The sequence below is a fragment of the Chenopodium quinoa genome, unplaced genomic scaffold (genome assembly GCF_001683475.1).
Source record: "Chenopodium quinoa cultivar QQ74 unplaced genomic scaffold, ASM168347v1, whole genome shotgun sequence".
NCBI classification, from domain to species: domain Eukaryota; kingdom Viridiplantae; phylum Streptophyta; class Magnoliopsida; order Caryophyllales; family Amaranthaceae; genus Chenopodium; species Chenopodium quinoa.
In genome coordinates, this window is record NW_018743476.1 from 1,181,851 (window position 1) to 1,202,895 (window position 21,045).

Here is a 21,045-nt window from a genome sequence, read left to right on the forward strand (position 1 = left end):
AGATTTCCAATTTCACTCGTAAAACTCCCCAATCAAGGTACCCCATAGACTTAAAAGAAGCTCATAAACTATCCTTAAAGTTCGACCGTTCTTGATCACAACTCAAACAAGTCTGGAACATTCTTCTACTTCAAATCGGTAATGAAGAAAAGAGAAAAAAAAAAAACAAAGGAACCAAGAAACACAGACTTCACAAGTATGTCTGAAAAAAAAAACAATAAAAAAGGAACACTTTCTAAGTACAATATTTCAAGGAAAAAAAAAGAAAAGGAAAAAGCATCATAAAACTCTAAAAGCTAATGGGACAATGTAGTCTCAAAATGGACAATCCACCTAACTCTTGTTAATTTATTTGTTTTTGTTTTTTTTTCTTTGCCAAAATTGAACACGAAAGAGTTTACGATGAATATACATGTGCCAATACATATCTAATAGCCGTTGGAAGGCTTCGAGGAAAAGTGGTTTCTTTTGTTTCGTAAGGGTAAATATTTTCTATCATTAAGGGTGTAGATTTTCACCATTAGAAAATTATTTTCCCACCCCTTCACAAACCAAATACAAGAAAATAATAAATTAAAAAAAAAGACTCATTTTCAAAGAAACATTTTACATCAATCCAATTGGGATGTGCTCTAAAGCAAGTAAGAAAACAAAATGATATAAATAGGTCTTGAGTATCGCTTGCAATTCAAGCGAGTAAGAAAACAAAATGACGTGGACGAGATTGAATAACAGGTTTTGAATATGGCTTGCGTTCAGCCGGGATAAATGACTTTACTCATGAAAGGCTTGTTATTAGAAGTGTGTCATAGTGTATACTCTAATGTTCGAAACATAAAAATCAAGCAAGCATAGCAGAGAGAAGAGCGTTTGAGAGACGTAAGATAGCTTTTCAAGCTCCCACTTTCGTCTTCTCTCACTCTGCCACTTCTCTTCTCCCTGCTTGAGATACTCATCTTCCAGAATTAGGGCTTTTTCATTCATCTCAAACATGGTCAGTGCTTCTTCTTAAACTAGATCTTTTCCAGTTTAAAAATTCCATTATTAATTGATGATCTAAGTTGCAAAACTAGACTAAAGTTTCGATTTTTGAAGTCTTTTTATTTATTTATTTATTTTTTTCGTAATTTTTTTAGCCAAGTAAATTAGATTATGAATTGGGTTTGTGTTGTGTTAAATGGGTATTACTTATTTTTTGTGTAGGATTCCCATTTGAAATGGGTAGCTGGGGGTTATTATATTTTCTTTACTTGGGTATTATTATTAGATTATGCTAATTGATTTGATGAATGTGTTTTTTTTTTGTCAATTGAATTATTGTTTCACCTGATACAAATTACATGGAATTTTGTGGTTGGCAGAACAAACTAGGAAGAGGACATCGTGAGAAACTCCAGCAGTTTATGGCAATCACCGGTGTCAGGTAATGTTTAAGTGTTAGCATCAGTATGCTTTTCGTATGTGCTTTTTACAGATGATTTATTTGTTAGTGAACATATTAGGGTTTATGAGATGGTAAAACCTTGTATGAGGCGAACTTACATTTAGAGATGTCAATGGGGCGGGGTGGGGCGGGGTGGGGCGGGGCGGGGTGGATGTTGGCATTCCCATCCCCATCCCCACCAAACATTTTCATCCCCATCCCCACGGCGGGTCTAAAATTCATCCCCATCCTCGCCCCGGCGGGTCTAAAATTCATCCCCATCCTCGCCCTGGCGGGTATAATTCCAAAACCATCCCTGCCCCACCCCCTACTTGGATATCCACCCCCACCTAATCCACGCCAAAGACCCGCCTAATCCCCACCCAAGACCCACCTAACCTCCACCTTTCAAATACACAATCCTACATAATTAATATAGATTACTTTAAAAAAAATCATACTTTATATCACACATTTTTTTGTTTTATAATATAAGTGTATTACGAAGTATTATAATTAATATTTTATATTTTACATAAATATTTTATAAAATAGTATAAAAATATAGAATTTTGTTTTAAAAGATATATAGATGTGGGTATAAGGTGAGGATAGGGCGGGTACGAAGTGGGGCGGGGCGGGGATGGGGCGGATACAACCTAAAATCCACCCCGCCTCATCACCCATAGCGGGTATGGTTTTCATCCTCATCCCCGCACCACCTGTGCCAAACCGAGACCCATCAATGGGGCGGGGCTCCTACTTGACCTGCCCCACTGACATCCCTACTTTCAATATCTATATTATGAAGCTGAACTGGGTTTTTTGATCTCCGGAGGGGAGGGGGGGGGGGGGTGATCCCGTGCCCTTTTTTGGGTTAACTTGTAATGCCTTGTAATAAATTAATGTAAATTTGCCTTTCCAAATACATGTTGTAGGAGAGAATTGATGTTTTTATGTCTGTTTAGTTATAATTTTCAGATGTATTAGCAAGAATAATTGTTGATCTTGTAATTCTCTTTGAAACTGTAAGTAATTACTCCGCCAATGCTTTTAACAAAGCTCTCACTCAAAGTAGGATTTTGTTTTTTTTTTTTTTTTTTTTGGGGGGGGGGGGGCGCGGGCGGCAAATGTACAATTCCACGTAAGCAAGCTACTTGCACATTTGCATAAAATGCTCTATTAGCTAGTTTAGTTTAGACATGACAATACCTTTACTCTCAAACTTGCAATTTTGATTAGAATAATTCTGAAATAAATCCTTGATAAAATGGGTGCTTACATTATTTTGGGAATTCCTTTATCCTGTCTAGTTTGCTACAAATTAAATGTGAATTATAGTTTGCATTAAGGAGAGCTCACACCATTAGTATCTTCTGAAAATGGATGTGTACTATGTAAATTTCTAATATATATGGATTACTGCGATGATCTTTCATCTTGCGTGAAGATGATATGAATAGTTTGAAATATGCTGGCAAAATCTGGAGCTAGGCAATTGAAGGAGCCTTTGCTTTACCTTACTAGATTGTGGAATTGACTGAGATATCCTGGAACACGAAAGAGTGCAGTAAAATGAAGTTTTAATGTCTTTTCTTGTCAAGGTCTTTTGGGGCTTGGGGGGGGGGGTCTTAGTAGGATGTATTTTGAATGTTCTCACAATACACATTTGTAGCTTGCAAGTATATAAGTTGTCTTATACTCTTATGTAGTTATGTGCTCCTAGTTGTTTGAAAATCATTTTTGTTAAGGGTCCCAAGATTATCAAGCTTAGGATATTAATATGAATGATCACGTAATTCTAACTTTCTAAGTCCATGTTTCAAGAAAAAATGTCAGGCTTACCCAGTTACCCTTTAATTATTCTCTGCTTCATTAACTTCCTTCTCTATCCAGTTGGCTCTTCGAATTGTCCCCTATTTTTTAAATTGAATTGAGGGGTTGGAAGTATGTGTGGCTGGGTCATCAAGTGTTATCATTTTTGGCTCCTTTTGGCTTTCCAATTTTAAAAGGGAAAGTGAGGAATCAGTCCGGTACATGTTCATAGGGGTATCGAAAAAATCTGAAGAATTAGCAGCAGTCTTGTCTTGTTTCATGTGGTTCAAAACTTGAACTATTGGAAAAGTGAAAGAGGGAGAGGGGGAGAGAGAGAGAGAGAGAGAGAGAGAGAGAGAGAGAGAGAGAGGGGGGGGGGGAGGGAGGTGCTTGACCAGATTGGGAGTTGTAATACTAAATCTTCATAATCCAAGTTCGTTTGTGGGGATGAGGCCATGAGGGTATAAAATGTTAAAATTAGCTTATATATTTATTTATTTATTTTCATTTTTTAGCTTATATTGGCCACAAAATATACCCCCGGGGGGGGGGGGACACAACGGGGATGGATAGGTCAAAGTGACTCATTGAAGGCTAAAGTATACTAGTAATGTTAATTTTATAAGTTTACTATTTATTAATTATTTTTCTTCCCACATATAAAGTGCCCTCTATGTTCTTAGATCCCATGTACTGCATACACCAAGATTGATCTAACACTCATGTGGTGGACCTAATATCTAATGAACCTATGAAGTATGACCGCAGGGTCAGAAAACTGAAGGTCTGGAAATGTCAAAATGGTCTTATTGTAGAGGAGCCTATCGCAAAACAATTTTTATACAGAACATAGTAATTGCTTTTTATTAGAGACGAGTAAACCTACAAAAAATCAAACAAAATTTATAATTTTATCAATACTGATCAATTTAGTTAACAGAGCTTAGAGGGGATAAGGAAAAAGCTAGAAATAAGGTTCTTGTATATCTACATTGCACCTTAAAATGTTTGGGTAATAATAATATAATATAATACAAAGTATATTATGGTGCCTATGCTTACTGCTCCTGCTAGTTTTCAGTTATCTACGGAAGAGATCATTAGAAATTATATTGTCTTATATATATAGAAGTAGTTGCTGAATAATGTGATGTGATATGCTTAGTTGTGTTTCCTTCCCTATTCTCTTCAATAGGTTTGATAAAAATGGTAGTTGCTACTTGCTATACTGACATAATATATGATTCTTTGTTATGTAGTGAGAAAGTTGCTCATCAAGCACTGAAGGCTGGTGACGGGCATCTAGAAGGAGCACTTGATATTTACTACAGTCAGCCTCAGATTAAGCCATTTACTGATTCTAGGCATTTGGAGGAGCTTTTTAACCGATACAGAGGCATGCCATGTTTATAGATTTCTTTTTAAATATATTATGTCCTATTTCTGTTCTTGTCATCAATTCCTATGTTTTTTTTTTTTTTTGGCTTAAACACCTATTTCAATCTTCATTACATGTCAACTCATCGATGAATTGCTTTTAACTGTCCGCTGTTTTTTTGAACAATGTACCTGTTATGTTTTTCCTTGTAACTTTTCTTGACATGCATTGCAGATCCGAATTATGACATGATTATGGCTGATGGTATCTCAAACCTCTGCACTGATCTTCAGGTCTGTTACAATTAACGGGTTATTTCTCTATTCAGTAGATTGACTTGGCTTTATTCAGTAAAACAAATTGTTAACCTTTATTTTTGCTGGTGAATGTTTGACAAAATTGCTAGAGGTTGGCATTCAAAATAGTTGTTTTAAGTATTAATGCTCAATGTATTAGTGGGTGGTTTTGGATTTAAGAAGTAATATATTTTTTTAGTATTTGCAAATACCACTTTACCTTTGCATAAAGCTAGGTTAAAACAATGCTTTACCAAAGACTTTTGTAGACTCCCTCTCTTTTGCTCTGGTTGACTTTTTTTTAGGAGAATTTGAAAAAGATGAGTGAGTGTGTGTAAGAAAAAAGTGGATAATGTAAGAGTGATAGTGATAAGGTTAGTGTATTAGAATTTGGGATCCAGTGAGACATGCTTTAGGTGACATGCTCAAATGCATCAAGTTACATCTATAGGGACATCAAATTTACGTTTTGAATACATTCAACATGTATCACAATTTATTCAACAAAATCAATAGAAAAAAATGGAAAATGGAAAAAAAAGATTAGGGGCATGACTTTTATTTATCACATTCACCAAAGTCGACCTCAGCTAGCTACAATACAACGTCCCACTCCCCATCAATTTGCCAGCAACTACTGTCAAAGACAAGTTGGAAATGATGGTCTTAATCTTTCAGCCATAAAAAAAACCACGTGAACAATGAAATAGAAAATTGCCAAACAGTATGAAATTCAACTTAGATACATCAACAATATGAAAACTGTAGAATTAATCCCTTAAAATTTTTTAGATCCATTGTATAGATGTGGTCAATAATGTTATCGAGATAAAATAGTACCTTTACTATATTAGAGGCAAAATTATGATCAAAATTTGAATATTAATGAGGACAACTATTGTTGTTCCTAATTCTATAAAAAAAATCTAAATAATTCATATAGTGAATATAGTAATAAGTTAGGGTCAATATCCACAAAGACTGCAAAAGAATGACACTGCAAGTTCAATACTATGGTAGAGGTTGTTTGATATGTCTGAGACAACTAGACTAAATTAATTGGAAAAGGCCAAAGCTAACACCGATGGAAATTTAGAAATTAAACACTCAAACTAATTAAGTATGGATCATATGGGGTGCAAACAAACCTTAGCACTACTTAACCATTCCCTTGACTCTCAATATAGCTCCAACAAAGCAACTTACCTAAAGCATTAAACATGATTTATCATTGTATCCAAATATACTAGGGGTAATTCAAAGTCTGAAATTAGTTTATAGCTCGACCAAGGGCACAATCTCATTTCAACTTAAGTCAATAGTCCAAAATTACTCCAAGAGATCAAACTACACTCAATGATCAATTTGAATGCTAAGAATTGGAATGAAGTTGAAGCACATATAATCAAGTTTAGTAAGCAAAACCCTAAAATCCCACATGCATCAAGTTAATCCATTACCATATTGAAGTACTCACTATGCATTTCCTTAATCAACGCATAGGAAATTCTTTAGTAGTATTCATGCTCATACAAGGTTCTATATCAATGAATTTTCCAAGCTTAGCAATATTAAGCTAACTTGATGACCATGGTTCGAAAATGCGTCCGAAACGTCGCGTATCGCCCGTTTTGTAGCGGATTTGAAGATTACCAAACCGAGGCTGTTTTTTGACAACCGCAATATCGGCCGCATTGGCCGTTTTGAACAGAATTTCGGCCGCATCGGCCGTTTTGAGCAGAAATTCGGCTGGTTTGAACAATTTTAACCATGTTATGAACAAAACACTCTCAAAATTTAAGCCCTTACCTCTAATCTGGCGAGGGCTATCGACTATTGCATTAAAGTCGACCCTTTTCTGTTCAAAAGTGAAAGTCTTTTTCTTTTTGTTTTTGTAAAATAATGAGTCAAAAGTGAAGGGTCTTATCTTTTGTTTTTCTTTAGATGGTAACCCTGACCCCACCAGCACTTGAGCACACTCTTCCCTTTTTTTAATTTTTTCCCACGTGACCCTTCCCACTTTTAATTTCTAGCACATAGAAATATAGAATAGGAATTTCATCTGTAAAATAATCTAAAAGAGTTACATTACTCGTATTAAATTAGTGTAGTTACTGAAAGTACTCCATAGTAACCCCTAAAAAAATAAAAAAGTGCTCCATAGTAATAAAACTATGGAGAAGTAAGAAATTAAGCATATAAAATTTTCAAAAAATATGAGAAAAATCATTATAAAACACATAAAACTAAAATATAAAATTCATGCGTGACAACCGCGATCAACGCATCAGTTCCGTTATCGAAATACTGCGACCGTTTCCGCAATTGCGGCCAAAACCGCATTTTCGAACCATGTTGATGACATATCTAAAAAAAATTCTAATTAAGAGCAAAAGACATTAAGTAACAAGCAAGTTAAGTGAGATAGTAAAATAATATTCAACTAGAAATATGGAAAATCAAGCATAAGATTGATTAAGTAGAGCAAGTATCAAAGAAAAGTAAGAGAAAGGTTAAAGAAAGTTACTAAAATGCTTCATCAAGTTTCAAAAGGTTGAAATTAAATCTCCATAAAGTAGCCTAATTAAGTGTTTCTCTCTAATTAATAAGTGCTTAAAATTGATCTAATGAAAAAATGTCTTTAGTACAAGAGAGCTCATGAGGTGCAAATAGTACCCCGAAAAATTAAGTAATCATGTTAGAAAAAAGGGTAGCTTTTTGGGCGAACTTCAGGGTAGGTTCAGTCGAACCATGTGAAGGTTCGGCCAAACATTCTTTGTTTGGCAAAACCACCCCCAATCTAATGGTTGAAGAATTGCCCCGAACTAACGGTAGGGTGAACCCGAGTTATTTTGAGGATTTGGTGCTCGGTTGAGACTTGATTTTTTGTCCCCTTGTGCAAATTTGTGGGCTAACTTCTTAAGGGGTTTGTGAACTCTAAACTTTTGCATTTGTAGTCTAAGTCATGTACTCTGTTTGGGCGAATCTTCACATGCATCAAGTTAATCTAAAATATTGCATTGGTATTTGGTAGTCGAAGTCAAGAGCTCTCTTTGTGTCAATTTGGGAAAAAGTCTGAGTAATGTAGAGAGATGAACCTCTAACCTAAAGGGAGAAAGCTGTGAACTAGAGAGAAAAGCTCAGATTGAACTAGAGAGGAAATTTGGCCTTTGAATGTTGACCAAGTGCCATGTGTTTGCTTTATTTACAGCTTCAAGAAGCTTGATAAATCTTATAATCTTGACTGTATTATCACCTTAACGAGGCTTTTCAAGTAAGCCTTAGTCTGCATATATGTGCTGTCTTTTTTTTTTTTTTCTGTCTCAATAAATTCCAGTTTTACACTCAAATGATTCATTGAACTTTTTATTGTTGCAGGTTGATCCCCAAGATATTGTCATGGTAACATCTTAAATCTGTACTCAGTGTGTTTATCTTTCTTTGAGGAAATGCATTCAAAACACTCTTGAATATATGCGAAGAAGCTGTTGTGTCAATTTTACCTTTGTTTTTTTTGGATAAAAGAGAGTTATTTATATTGGAAATTTGTTCTATGTTGCTTAAAGCTGTCAGTCTGTGTGAAAGTGTTTGTGTTTATGTTGAATTTTGAATCCAAAAAAAGCATAAGACTTGAACTAGCTGAAACAAGCAATCCATTATAAATTCAACCCTGTAACCACTTGTATAAGACTAGACTGTTCTTACAAAGTTTAAGTAAACAACATTTAGGCCTTATTTGTTTGCTATGAGAATCAACTTTCCATGGTAATTTACAATTTCTGGGAAATTATTTCCCTAATCTAATTCCTAGGAAATTGCTTTAGTTTGTTTGGTTAATAAGAAATTACAATTTCCTCCATTTTGCACTTTTTGGGTTTTCCAAACACCATAGCTCTAGTGTATTTCCTAGGTATTTTGAGTACTTGTAAGGAGTTCGTGCAATCAAACAAGCATTTAATTATTATGCATTACTATTTTTTGTTATGGGAATGAAGCGCGGTAACATTGAGTTAATAGATTGATTTCTCTTGTTGTCCAGAGACCCCAGACATGTACTATGCTAAGTCAACATGTTCTGAAAAGAGCTAATTTGAATTTCAAGGGTTATGTTACTTTGACTCTTCATCTCACTTTAAGAATTCATGTCGGGCTCAGTAGTAGTTGCCATAGGTATACTTTGATATGTTGTAAGCATAAGCTAGGTTTTAAAAAGCGCGCCTTGAGCGCGCCTCACTCCCAGGCTCGGGAAATGGGCTTTAGCTAGGCAAGGCTCAGTCGCGCGCCTCGTGCGCCTCAAAGCACCTTTGGTAAGGCGCGCCTTTGCGCCTCAAGGAAAATAACTAAAATTTAAGTTATATATTGAAGAATGATGGACATTTTTTCAAATTCAGACTACCTTAGCTTTACATATATCATTATTTAATTTATTATGAATCTTTTTAATTGGTATTAAGTACAATCAAAGTAAAATATAATTTGAAATAAATATCTAAATACATGCGCCTTGCGCCGCTGCAAGGACCATTTGCGCCTTGGTGCGCCTTGCGCCTTTTAAAACTAAGAGCGCAAGATGCCCAAGGGTTCATTAGGTTACTGTATGAGCTCTAAATTCCATGTTGTATTTGGCAATTATTATTAAAATATTAACAGAAAATCACCCCTGCATGCTGTAATTTACCCCAAACTAAGAAGTTTGATGAAATTCACATATACTTCCTATGTTATAGCCTCATCTTTTCTTTAATTTTCACATAGAGGGTGATTTTGTAAATAAAGATTCCTCTTAAAAGGTGGTGATTTTAATAAACCTCCACTTAATGGTGGATTTTGGTAAATTCTCATTGAAATTGTGTATGGGCGTGATGTGGATTATTAATGGTTTCCACTAAAATTCCGACCTTAGATGGATTGTAGTTTACACTTTGCACAATTTTGGGATAGAGGAACTAAATCAAAAGGATATGGAACAATTAAATGTAAGTTAGATCAAATTGTGACTAGGATATAAAGTTTTTTTTCCGAACCAAAGTTTAATAATTGGTAGTTTTCTCAGAAAATATCATATGCTATTCTCTTGTGGAAAACATTTCATATGAACTGATAACTATAACTCAAATTCAATCCTCTACCTAAAATGTTACAACCTAAAGCCCTTTATATAGGCAAAATTAACTCTGGAATATCGTAAAAAAAAAAGATGAACTAATCTCTAAACTAAAACTATCAAAATAAAAGATAAATAACAACAAAAAATATCTACAATAACCACCCAAAAGATATACTCTAAATGACTCTTCTACGTATCTTCTGATATGCATCATACTCCCCCTCTTGAAAAAAACTTGTCCTAAGTTTTAGCAAATCATCGAATCAAGATATCATCCAAATCCTTTAACAAAATCAACAAATAAACTTGCTACACCATCTTCGTCATTTTTATTCTTGAATCTTACTCGGATCAAGCACCACATGAGAAAACACCATAACAGTGTAGAAGCTAACAACAAATCAAGCTCATGTAATTTGTGCCATATTTGTTCCTCTATGAGAAATTAAGATTCAAAGCTTGGAACAATTGTAGGATCATCAAGTGCATAAAATATATTAACCCTAGTCTCAAATTTCTGTTTTCCATTATCCTAGATGTGATCTTCAGGGTTAGAATATATTAAAGGTTCAATAATTTCCTCAACAATAGGTTGCTCTCCTTTTTCCTTCTCACAAGACATATATTGTATACTATATCTCACGTCATGTAATTGCATCAATTTTGTCCAAACATTCATTCAAATTCTTGATTTTCTCCATAAATGCAACAAACAAACTTTGATTCTCCATGTTTAAGTGGATGAAAAAACAATGAAAAACCAGTCCTGAAACCTATGTTACCTGGACTCTTCATTTCACCTCACGTACCCTGTCAAACCCTCGATGGACATGGGTATGATACCCGGACACTTCACTTTTAGTTCAAAATCATGGAATTTTTTCACAAAATTGCCGAGTCGGACGCTTGGACACGTACCCGTGTCGGACATGGGTAGCCGTGTCCAAGTAACATTGCTTGAAATAGATCAAAAGTGCGAGGACCAAACCAAATCAAAACACCTCAAAAAATTCTGAAATTTTGTATGATGCTAGCCCTATATATCTACAAGACTTGACCAAAAATTCAGCAAAATATTCCCAGCCAAATGGTTGCAATTTAATTTTTTCTCAACACTGCCAGATTAGTTCCATTTTTGACTAGTTGCCGAAAACAAATCCACCTTTATAGGTACACTACTCAATAAATTTTAAGATTTTGCAGGTGAAAACTAGACCAAAAATTAATCAATTTGAAAAAAAGAATCACTTCAAAAGCCTTAGAAACAAAGGAGAACAAAGTTGATCAATCTAACCTTTGAAACTGAGTTTTTTTTTTTTTTATTTATTTTATTTTATTTTATTTTTTTAATTTTTTTACACGATTTTGTCAAATTCCCCCTCGTCAAACAACAACCACACCAATTTGATGCGGATTTTTAATGGTTTCCACTAATATCTTAACTTTAGATGGATTGGAGTTTAGACTTTGCACAATTTTGGGATAGAGGAACTAAATCAAAAGGATATGGAACAATTAAAAGTTGGACCAAATTGTAACTAATCCAATTCTCTACCTAAAAGTCTAAAATGTTACAACCTAAAACCCTTTGTATAGGCAAAATTAACTCTGGAATATTGTAAAAACAAAAGATAAACTAATCTCTAAACTAAATCTATAAAAATAAAAGATAAACTAATCACTAAACTAAATCTATCAAAATAAAAGATAAATAACTAAATATATCTATAATAACCACCCAAAAGATATACTTTAAATGACTCTTCTGCGTATCTTCTCGATATCAGGGCGGATGTGTGAATATAAGCTAAAGACATAGTTTAAATTTATGCGTTACCTCCACCAATCATAACATTTGGATTTTTAAACTATTCAAACACTAATTTAACTGTCATTTGTTTTTAATACCAATTATTTAGATTCGGCTCGATTCTTTTTTTCAAAATATAAACTTTTTTAAAATTTTACTAAAGATAATTTAACATATAAATGATAGAAGTTGTGCATGAGCAAGTGTGAAACTCCAAATGTTGAAATTAAAAAATAACATAGGTACTTGTTAGATGCAATGTAAAGAGTAACACCTTCATTTATAGGGGCATTTGGTTGATTTTAGATTATTGTATAGCTACAATCCTGTAAATGACTTTTGACCATTATCTTCATTGTACGGTTGCTTCAGTTGGTCATCTCCTGGCATATGAAGGCTGCAACGATGTGTGAATATTCAAAGCAGGAGTTTATTGGTGGATTGCAATCACTAGGGCAAGTATTGGTTTTTCTTTTGTTTTGATTATCATCTTCTCAAACCTAATCAAAGCTCACTTTTTTTTTTTGCTGCAGAATTGACTCTTTGGAGAAGTTTAGGGAAAAAATACCATACATTCGTTCTGAGCTGAAAGATGATCGTACGTGGCTTGTTTTTTCTGTTTTGTTTCCATGTCACTTAGTATTGTTTCTATATCTGCATTTTTCAAAGATAGTCATTTCTTTTTCTGCTGTTTAGATAATCTATCCTTATTTTCAATTGTGCAGAAAAGTTTCGTGATATATACATCTTTGCGTTTGGGTGGGCTAAGGAAAAGGTGATAAGTTTGTCATATTTTGGATATGGTTACTAGTCAGTTATGGAGTCTGATGCATCAATAAAATTTAGTACAAATGCCTTCAGTGTTAGTTTCTCCATGATATGAATTTCTATTGGCTGATTTTGATAATTGAGGGCATCAAGGTTTATTTATTTTTTCTTCTTTCTTTCTTATGATGTTAATTTATAAGCAATTCAACACTAGCTTATTGTATAGATACTCTAAGTTGCTCTGAATATGTGAATTAATTGAGCATCATATATTTTGCCATTTCAGGGTCAAAAGTCTCTGGCATTGGATACAGCAATTGGGATGTGGCAACTACTATTTGCTGAGAAACATTGGCCTTTAATTGATCATTGGTGTGAGTTTTTGCAGGTAATGTATCTGGAAAGATGAGATTGATATATGCAAACTCATTTGTTCATTTTACCATTAAATGTTGATTTGGTTCAGTAGCGTTTAGAACTGATCACCTAGAGTTTCTGTTCCTGAGATCTCAGTTGTAAGGCTCTCAATTGTTTATTCTTGACATTTCTCTGATTATGTCTGTATGTTGTATAACTATGCTCGTTTATAGTCTGTTTCTTATGAGTCATAGACTCATCATTCTTATGGTTTTTGGATTACGATACACTAATATAGGCTCATTGGATTTCTTGTATTTCACATGTATGGTAATTTAGCAAATCTTTATTGGCTTGCTGTATATTGGATCAAGGGTGTATTGAAATTAAGTTATTACTCATTGAAGGAATGTTGATGTTAATGATGCGGTACAAGTTCTTTCTGGTCTGACATCAATGTAGTCCCGTAACTGTCTTTTCTGTGTGAGTGTCTCTGAATTCAACCTTGTGGACTGAGTGTAGTTACTAGCAAAACATCGTGATAGCCTAGTGGGATGGGTATGCGCTCCGGCTTCTGAAAATTGTTTTGAATCTAAGTTTTGGGAAGTAGGAAACTGGGAAAGCTATTTAGGATCTAAACATTTATGTTTGGACTCTGAAGTATCTCGATACTTGTATGGCTGATGTCTCTGAGTTTGTATTGCCTGGTCAGGCTTTATTGACCTTGGAATGGGTATCTCTATTAGTTGTTGACTTGTAGAGCTAATTTCTGAATTATTGGTCCATTTTTCCTGACCAAGAAAGTACAGTGCTTGTTATTCATAAATTGATGAATATACTCCATTTGTGTAATTATGGCTGACGCTGTCTTTGATTCTAGGCCCGGCATAATAAGGCAATTTCGAGAGACACCTGGGCTCAACTGCTGGAGTTTGTAAGAGTAAGAAATAACCTTTGTTTTGCAATTTTTTCCTCTGATTTTGATAAAATTATCTTTAATTGTGCTGCTGCATTTTCTCAGATCTAACTTTCTGGGAAATTGTTGTGGTGTTCATATTTTTGAAGTTGTGCTATCCCCATCTCCTGTTTTACTGTGTCTTTCAAGCTGATGTAGTTTTAGAACCTAGCTTTTATGTTCAAGCTGATTCCTCTAACAGATGTCCAGTTTATCAGTCTTACTAGGAGTCACGTTCGGTGTAATTTACATTATAATAAGCGTTGCTTACAATACATGACCTGCATGATATTCATAGAATAGAACCTTTCAATTGGGGGCTTCCTTTGCTGAAGACTTAGTTTTGGTAAATTTGGTTATCATCTTACTTGTGTTGCAGATAGTAGATCCACAATTATCAAATTATGACGCTGAGGGTGCTTGGCCATATCTTATCGATGAGTTTGTTGAATATTTGTATGAGAATGGCGTCATCCAAAGAGGTTAATGATGGAAATTAGAAAGTGATTGGTTAGTTGGACAGATTTCTTTGGGGCAGTATAATTGTTTCTTCAGAATTATTTGAACGATTGAACACTAGTGCTCTATTACATTCTTAGCAGGTATTTCAAATGTGGATGAAAATAGAAAGTTGGGAAAATGAGCATTGGCTTTGCTTGGAAGTGCGTCGTCTTGTGTTGTTTATATGGTGTCTTTATTTTGTACCCATACCATTGAATGCAAATTTTACTGTGTTGAATCTATTGCAATGTTGAATTGAAAGTCTCATTTTCTGTATCTTGATTAGAGTTCTTTCTTTGTGATGATGTTTGTGGTTGAGCTGTGATAAACCGTAGCGGGTTATGGGCCCTAGTAAATTTTATCTAATAAATTTTCTGATAACTTTTACAGTACCAGGATTACGCTATCTTTCCAAGTACTATTTTCGGTAACTTTGAAGAACCTGTGGCAAAATAAAAAAATTATACATCCGGATTTAAGGTACTCCTAAGGTATTGCCAATGACACAAGAATCATATAACTAATATATAAAGCTAAACTTTTAGCCAGGTCACGAGGCTGCGACACTTGGCGTTCTAACTTTTCGCCGAGTGTCGCGTTACGTTGGATAGATTTAAATAGACCTCACAAGATAAATAGTTAATTTAGAATTCTATTTGGATAGAATTTTAGGATAAAATTAGTTTTATTTTCGATAAAATACCAAAATATCAAATATACAAATTCAATTATAATTTTATTAAAAAAATTATTAGATTATACTCTGTAATTCTTAAAAATTAATAAATTATTTTTTGTATCATAATATTTTTTGGGCAAAGGAAATAGTTCAAAGCGTAAAACATACCTTTATAATATATACTAATCGCTTAAAATAGTATACTTCACAATCTAGTAAATCGTATAAAAATTAAAAATTTATTTTATAATTCAATAAACAATTCGGGCATAGTACGGGGCACAAAACTAGTTCATATATAAAGGTAAACTTTTAGACAGCTCACGAGGCAACGACACTTGGCTTCATAACTTTTCACCAAGTGTCGCGCCACGTTGGATAGATTTAAATAAACTTCATAAGATAAAAACGTTAGTTTATTTTAGGATAAAATTGTTAGTTTAGAGTTTTATTTTCAATAAAATAAAATTTGAGTGTCGCACCACATTGGATAGATTTAAATAGGCTTCATAAACTTTTTGTACTACTCTTTGGGTAGCACTACTTTTTGGGTAGATGGTTGGGGTAAACGAGATTATCCATGTATATACCGTTGTTTATCAAGGGGTATCTATGTTATTGACATAGAGCTTGTTTAAGTGACGTTATTAGTTTGTCGTAGCTTTTACTTTCTATCTCTTCCTTCAACCATTTTCACCTTTCTCTCTTCTCTTTCAACCATCTATTTTAATAGCTAAACAAAGCAAAATAGAGATTGTTGAAATCAATGAAAAAGGGAAAGCTCACCTTTCCTTTGCCCTTTTATTTCCTCATTTGATCTTAGGGTTTTGAGTTTAATTTCGACGGCAAAGCTGTCGGAAAGGGTAGTGATGGTATTGGTATTGGCGAAATTGAAGCGACTTAAAAAAGAAGAAAAAGTTGGATGGAAATAAGAGGAAGAAGTGAATGAAGGTGGGTGAGGGAGGATGAAGGAGGGTGAAGAAGATGAAGGTGGGTAAGAGAAGGTGAGAGAAAGTAAAAGTTGATGACAACCTTTCCATAGACACAAATTACGATATACACACATCTTTGAAAGGGAATTTTATTAAACAAGAAACATTCTATTAGTAGATTTATTTTTCAAAGAAAATTTTATTAATTGAAACATATTAATTATATCAAAATACTCCTAAATGGAGTAGAGTTGATCGTTTGCGAGTTTGGGCGGGAAACGAGCCGGACTCGAGCTTCAATTTTTGTTCAATGGGCTTAATGAAGAAAAATTAGCCTTTTTATGCATAATAGTTAACACCTACACCTTAGAGTAGGTAGAGCAACGTACACCCCCATTAAAATGCTATACTTAGCCTCCTTCCCTCACTCTTCCATTTACCCCCACTAATTGCAATAGCTGCAAATTAATCTCCCCCTACCCCAAATATATATACATTAAAATAAGTAATAAAAAAAAAAAACACCATTCAAATTTCATTTTCTCTTATTTCAACCTTTCTCTTCATCATTTTCCTAGCATTTTCTCTATTATCAAAACTTTCATTCTTAAACATTTTCAAGCTTATACAATACAAAATTGTTACAAAATACTCCAATTGTCCAACATTTGTGAGGAAATTCTTTTGTCACAACAACAATAATCTCCGAAACAGTAAGTATTTTGTTCCTTTTTGGAACGAAAAAATGTGTAAAAGAACCTGGATTTTTTTTAGTTTTTATTTGCAATTGTATGTTCTAAAATGTAATTGACTACTTGTATGATTATATCTATTACTGCTGATTACAAATATAGCCTACTCTCATTTGTACTATTTTTCTAGAATGAATAAATGTATTTCGGAGAAAAGTATTTCAAGATTGAAAACAAAGAATCTGACGACATAAGTGTTCATTATGTTGGAATATTGGATAATTGAAATTGAAAATCAAATGTCAATTTAAAATCATGTATTTGTGAATTGAAATGTTATTCGGTTAATTTCAGCTAGTAACCATAACTGTTCATTTTGGATGAACTTCATGTTCATTTGTAAAAGGATTAATGTTCAAATTATATTACTAATTTTGAAGATATATTATCATTTTGCATATGAAATTGAAGCATCAATTATCAATTATAATTACTTATTTCATTAATTAAAACTGAAATTTGGTAAATTTTGGCAAGCAAATTTAAGTTATCGTAAATGTACAGTTTAAATAGAATTCATGCTCATTTGTAAAGGAATATCATTTATATAATAAATACAAAATTAATTATAGATAAATTATCAATTTAATTTTTAAGGAATACAAACATAAACTATCAGTTAGTATAATTATTTGCTTATTAAAATGTTATTTGGTAAATATTGGCTATTAATTTAATTCAGTTTAGAATAACTAAAATTTAAGAAAAAATAAATTTTTTATATAACTCTAGTAATTATGACCTTATAATGTTATTGCATTCACATTTCATATAAATATATGTTCACTTCATTATTCTCTTTACGTCAAATAACATGTTCATTTGAAATTTAATTCTTATTCATCATCCTATGTATTGCAATATGTTTATTAGTAATTATAATATGTTCATTCTCATATCTAAAGATATTTATTAATTTTAATATTTGTAATTTATCACATTAAAAGATGTTTGCTTGATTTAACACTTAGTGCTTGTTCATTACTAATATTGATTTTTTGTGTTTTTCACCGTAAACCCCTAAGTTTTTTTTTGTTTATTCATCATATATACCCATGAATTTTTTTAAATTCATCATATACCCTCGAGTTTTCACAAAAATACACCATACACCCTTGATGACTGATGATTGTTAACTTTGTCAATCATTAGGGTTAATTAATGACCCGAAACCACCCTAACTACATTCCTTTTATCTCCAAAATCACCCACATTTCTTTTTACACCCCCAAAACCACCCCAAATTTCTTTTTCCCATCATCAAAATCGATCATATGGAAATGATTATGGAAATTTGGAGTGGTTTTAGGGATTGGACAAAAGGAGATGAGTAGTTTCGGGGATGGAGGAAGAAAACTAAGGTGGTTTCTGTTTTTGGTAATTTTTACCCAAACCACGTGGGCCAACCAGTTAGTGACATGTGTCAGCCCCAGATTAGTTCAAATTGGACCAATCTCCATTTGACACGTGTCATTCCTAAAATTTGGGAAAAAGGGAGGCCTTCAGGGCCCAAATCTCAAGAAATTTGTAGTTCGGCGTCGCAACCCATCAGAAATAGGTCAGAGTGACCTCAGGGGCACATTTACCAATGACCCTATAAAAAGAGAGATTCACCCCATTTTGGGGACATCTACAATTTATTACAGCATATCCTACGTTCTCTTACATCAGAGAAAACACTTTATCTAGGAATTCGAGAAGATCTCACATTACTTTCCGCACCTTTTCACATTCTCCAACGCGTTCTAGCTTGATCGTCAAAGGCGAAGCTACAACCACCCGGAATCTTCGTTGTTTTGCAGGTACAGGCGCCACCAGACCAGTCTTCGACCTGTAACTCTTCTGAGGGACAAAAATTCCCAAAACATTTGGCGTCGTCTGTGGGAATAGTACCTCAAAGATGGTTCAAGACTCTGTACCGCTGCCAGACTCCAGCCGTGCTACGGTTGATGGGGAGGTCTTCACATACCATAAAAATAACCACGATGTGGACGTCAAAACGTATGTGGCCACTGACAGGTCACTAATTGCTAAACACATCCGTTCCGGAGACAAGCTGGAGCGAGTGAACAATGAAGCCGGTACCAGCAAAAATGTTGGACTACCGCCTGGAAATACCAAGGCGGCAGGAGGTCAAGCTCCAATAACTCGAGACGAAATCACGAAATTCAAAACGAGTGTCAAAGGTGAGATCAAGTACCTGATCAACCAGAGGACGGCTGGCTCTAGCAAGAGTCAGTCGGCTAAAAAATCTCCTCGAGCTGTGAAGAGGAAGTCAGTCAGAGACAGGAAGCCTACTCCACATCCTAAGGAGCTACGCCTACCATTGACTGGACAAAGATCCTTCTTCCCCAGACGGGCACAAGGAAGGTCATCTGATCTTTTCAGCCAGATGGCAACAAGAGAACCTTCACCAATGCTCGACATGCCATCGAACAAAATTAGAATCATCAACTATTTGATTCAGCTTCTACATCGAGCTTTCCAGACAGTTTCAAAAATACACCTTCAAGGAATACTCAGTCCTTGCATTAGATCCATATAGGCGGCAAGTTCGTCCATTCTAGCCCTCAGATGATTGGAAATGCCCCGTATGTGCCTTAGATGGCATACGGGCAATACACACCTCATTTCATGCAGCTGACCCTCTTTGAAGGATAGGCGTCATACAACGCCCAACCTTTGGACTGACAGCTTTGTCTGCTCAAACTTGGTGAACAAACTTTAGCGTTCACCAAGGAGATAACCGAGGCCATCCGGCTAAGGTTAAGAATGTGTTGATTGGTGCCTATGATGGTACCTCCGACCCGGAGGACCACCTCAAGGCCTACTATAACCTTATGCACATGCAAGGGTTGGGTGATTGATATGTCCAATTTATATAGTGTTTTACCCCCGTCCCACGGTCATAATTAGTAGTGTTTTTGGCTCTTTAGGACCACGTTTATTAGTAATTTGTGTTTTCTAGTGTTTTCGTAGTTTTAGTTGAGTTTTACAGGAAATTGCACTTTTGGAGCATTTTCCCGGGTTTTCATGGATCAACTACGGAAGCTAGAAGGACACGACCACTCCTTAAAGCCCAAGATCGGTGAGAGCCGGTGATTAAGGGCTCGGTATGTGATACCGGGGCTATTGGATCGATTTATCAAGGCCCGATGAGGAAATCAAGATTGAGCCAAGGAATCGAGCCCAATCGAAATCCAAGCCTCGAAGAAGAAGCCGGGCTCGATCGGGCAAGCATGCGCCCGATCGGGCGGAGGCGCGGAAAAGCAACCTCAAGGAAGAGGCGCGCCCGATCGGGTGAGCGTAAGCTCGATCGGGCGCGGCACACCAGAAGTAGGCAGAGCAAAAAGGCGGGCCCGATCGGGCGGCCCCTCGCCCGATCGGGCGCGTGTTTTTCTTAGAAGATGATTAGTTTTGTTTTAATTTTTGTTTTGAGGAATGTTTAAGTACGAATTATGTACGTAAATTCTGATTACCTTCTCTTTTAGATTTTCTCTCTCTACTTAGGATATTTTCTCTCTCTTAAATTTTCTCTCAACTTTGTTCTTAATTACTTTCATTAATCCAGATTTCTTTTGGTAACAATTTCTTCTCTTTTAATTTCAGTTATTTTATTTACTTCTTTGATTATGTCTTGCTTATTTATTTGATTAGTTTAGTTATGATGATGCTTGAGTAGTTTTATTTCTAGGGTTTATGGGGATCTAATAAATATTATGAAGAGGTAAATTTGTGATTGTTAATTATCAATGCTTGGTTAATTTCCTATTGATTGATTTAATGTTATGCAATTAGGTTTGGCCAGATTTAATTGTATGAGTTTAGCAATATTAATTCGAGATTCGAAAGATGAGAATTGATGTTTAGGCTTAGTTTCAATAGGCAGACTAATTTATAAATGGTTAAGTCGAGATTCGACAGATGAGATTTAATACCGGTAGATTAACTCTGTGATTATAATACGTAGCAAAAACCCTTTATAATCTGATTAATCAATGCTTGATGATTTCTTATTATGATTTGCCTTGGATTATTGTTTATTAGTGAACCAATGCCTTTTAATATTTAATTTCTCCCTATTTCATTTCCTCCGATCTTATTCTTCGTAGTTTAGACTTTATTTACAACAATATTGGTTACCTCGATAATTTAGATTATAATAATTAATTAGGAGTAGAAAGACTTGTTTCCATGTGGATTCGACCCAACTTCCTTATCTACTGTAGTTAGAGGACTTAGGTAATTACTTTTGATTAGGGGATACGACTT

General features: G+C 34.6%; 1 protein-coding gene across 2 annotated transcripts; it reads left to right on the plus strand.

Annotated features, from left to right (window-relative positions):
* The first annotated feature begins 758 nt into the window (after positions 1-758).
* LOC110739390 (DCN1-like protein 1) lies at positions 759-14,686 on the plus strand. Of its 2 annotated transcripts, XM_021919852.1 has the most exons (12): positions 759-994; positions 1,362-1,423; positions 4,498-4,634; positions 4,851-4,909; positions 8,291-8,314; positions 12,202-12,284; positions 12,363-12,427; positions 12,555-12,604; positions 12,884-12,985; positions 13,835-13,894; positions 14,289-14,419; positions 14,512-14,686. In XM_021919852.1, exons 1-11 carry the CDS (start codon positions 992-994, stop codon positions 14,394-14,396), a joined length of 753 nt encoding a protein of 250 aa, XP_021775544.1. In that variant the 5' UTR covers positions 759-991; the 3' UTR covers positions 14,397-14,419; positions 14,512-14,686. The 2 variants fall into 2 exon arrangements, with proteins under 2 accessions (XP_021775544.1, XP_021775543.1); XM_021919851.1 differs by having other exon boundaries at positions 760-994; positions 14,289-14,686.
* Positions 14,687-21,045: the final 6,359 nt, after the last annotated feature.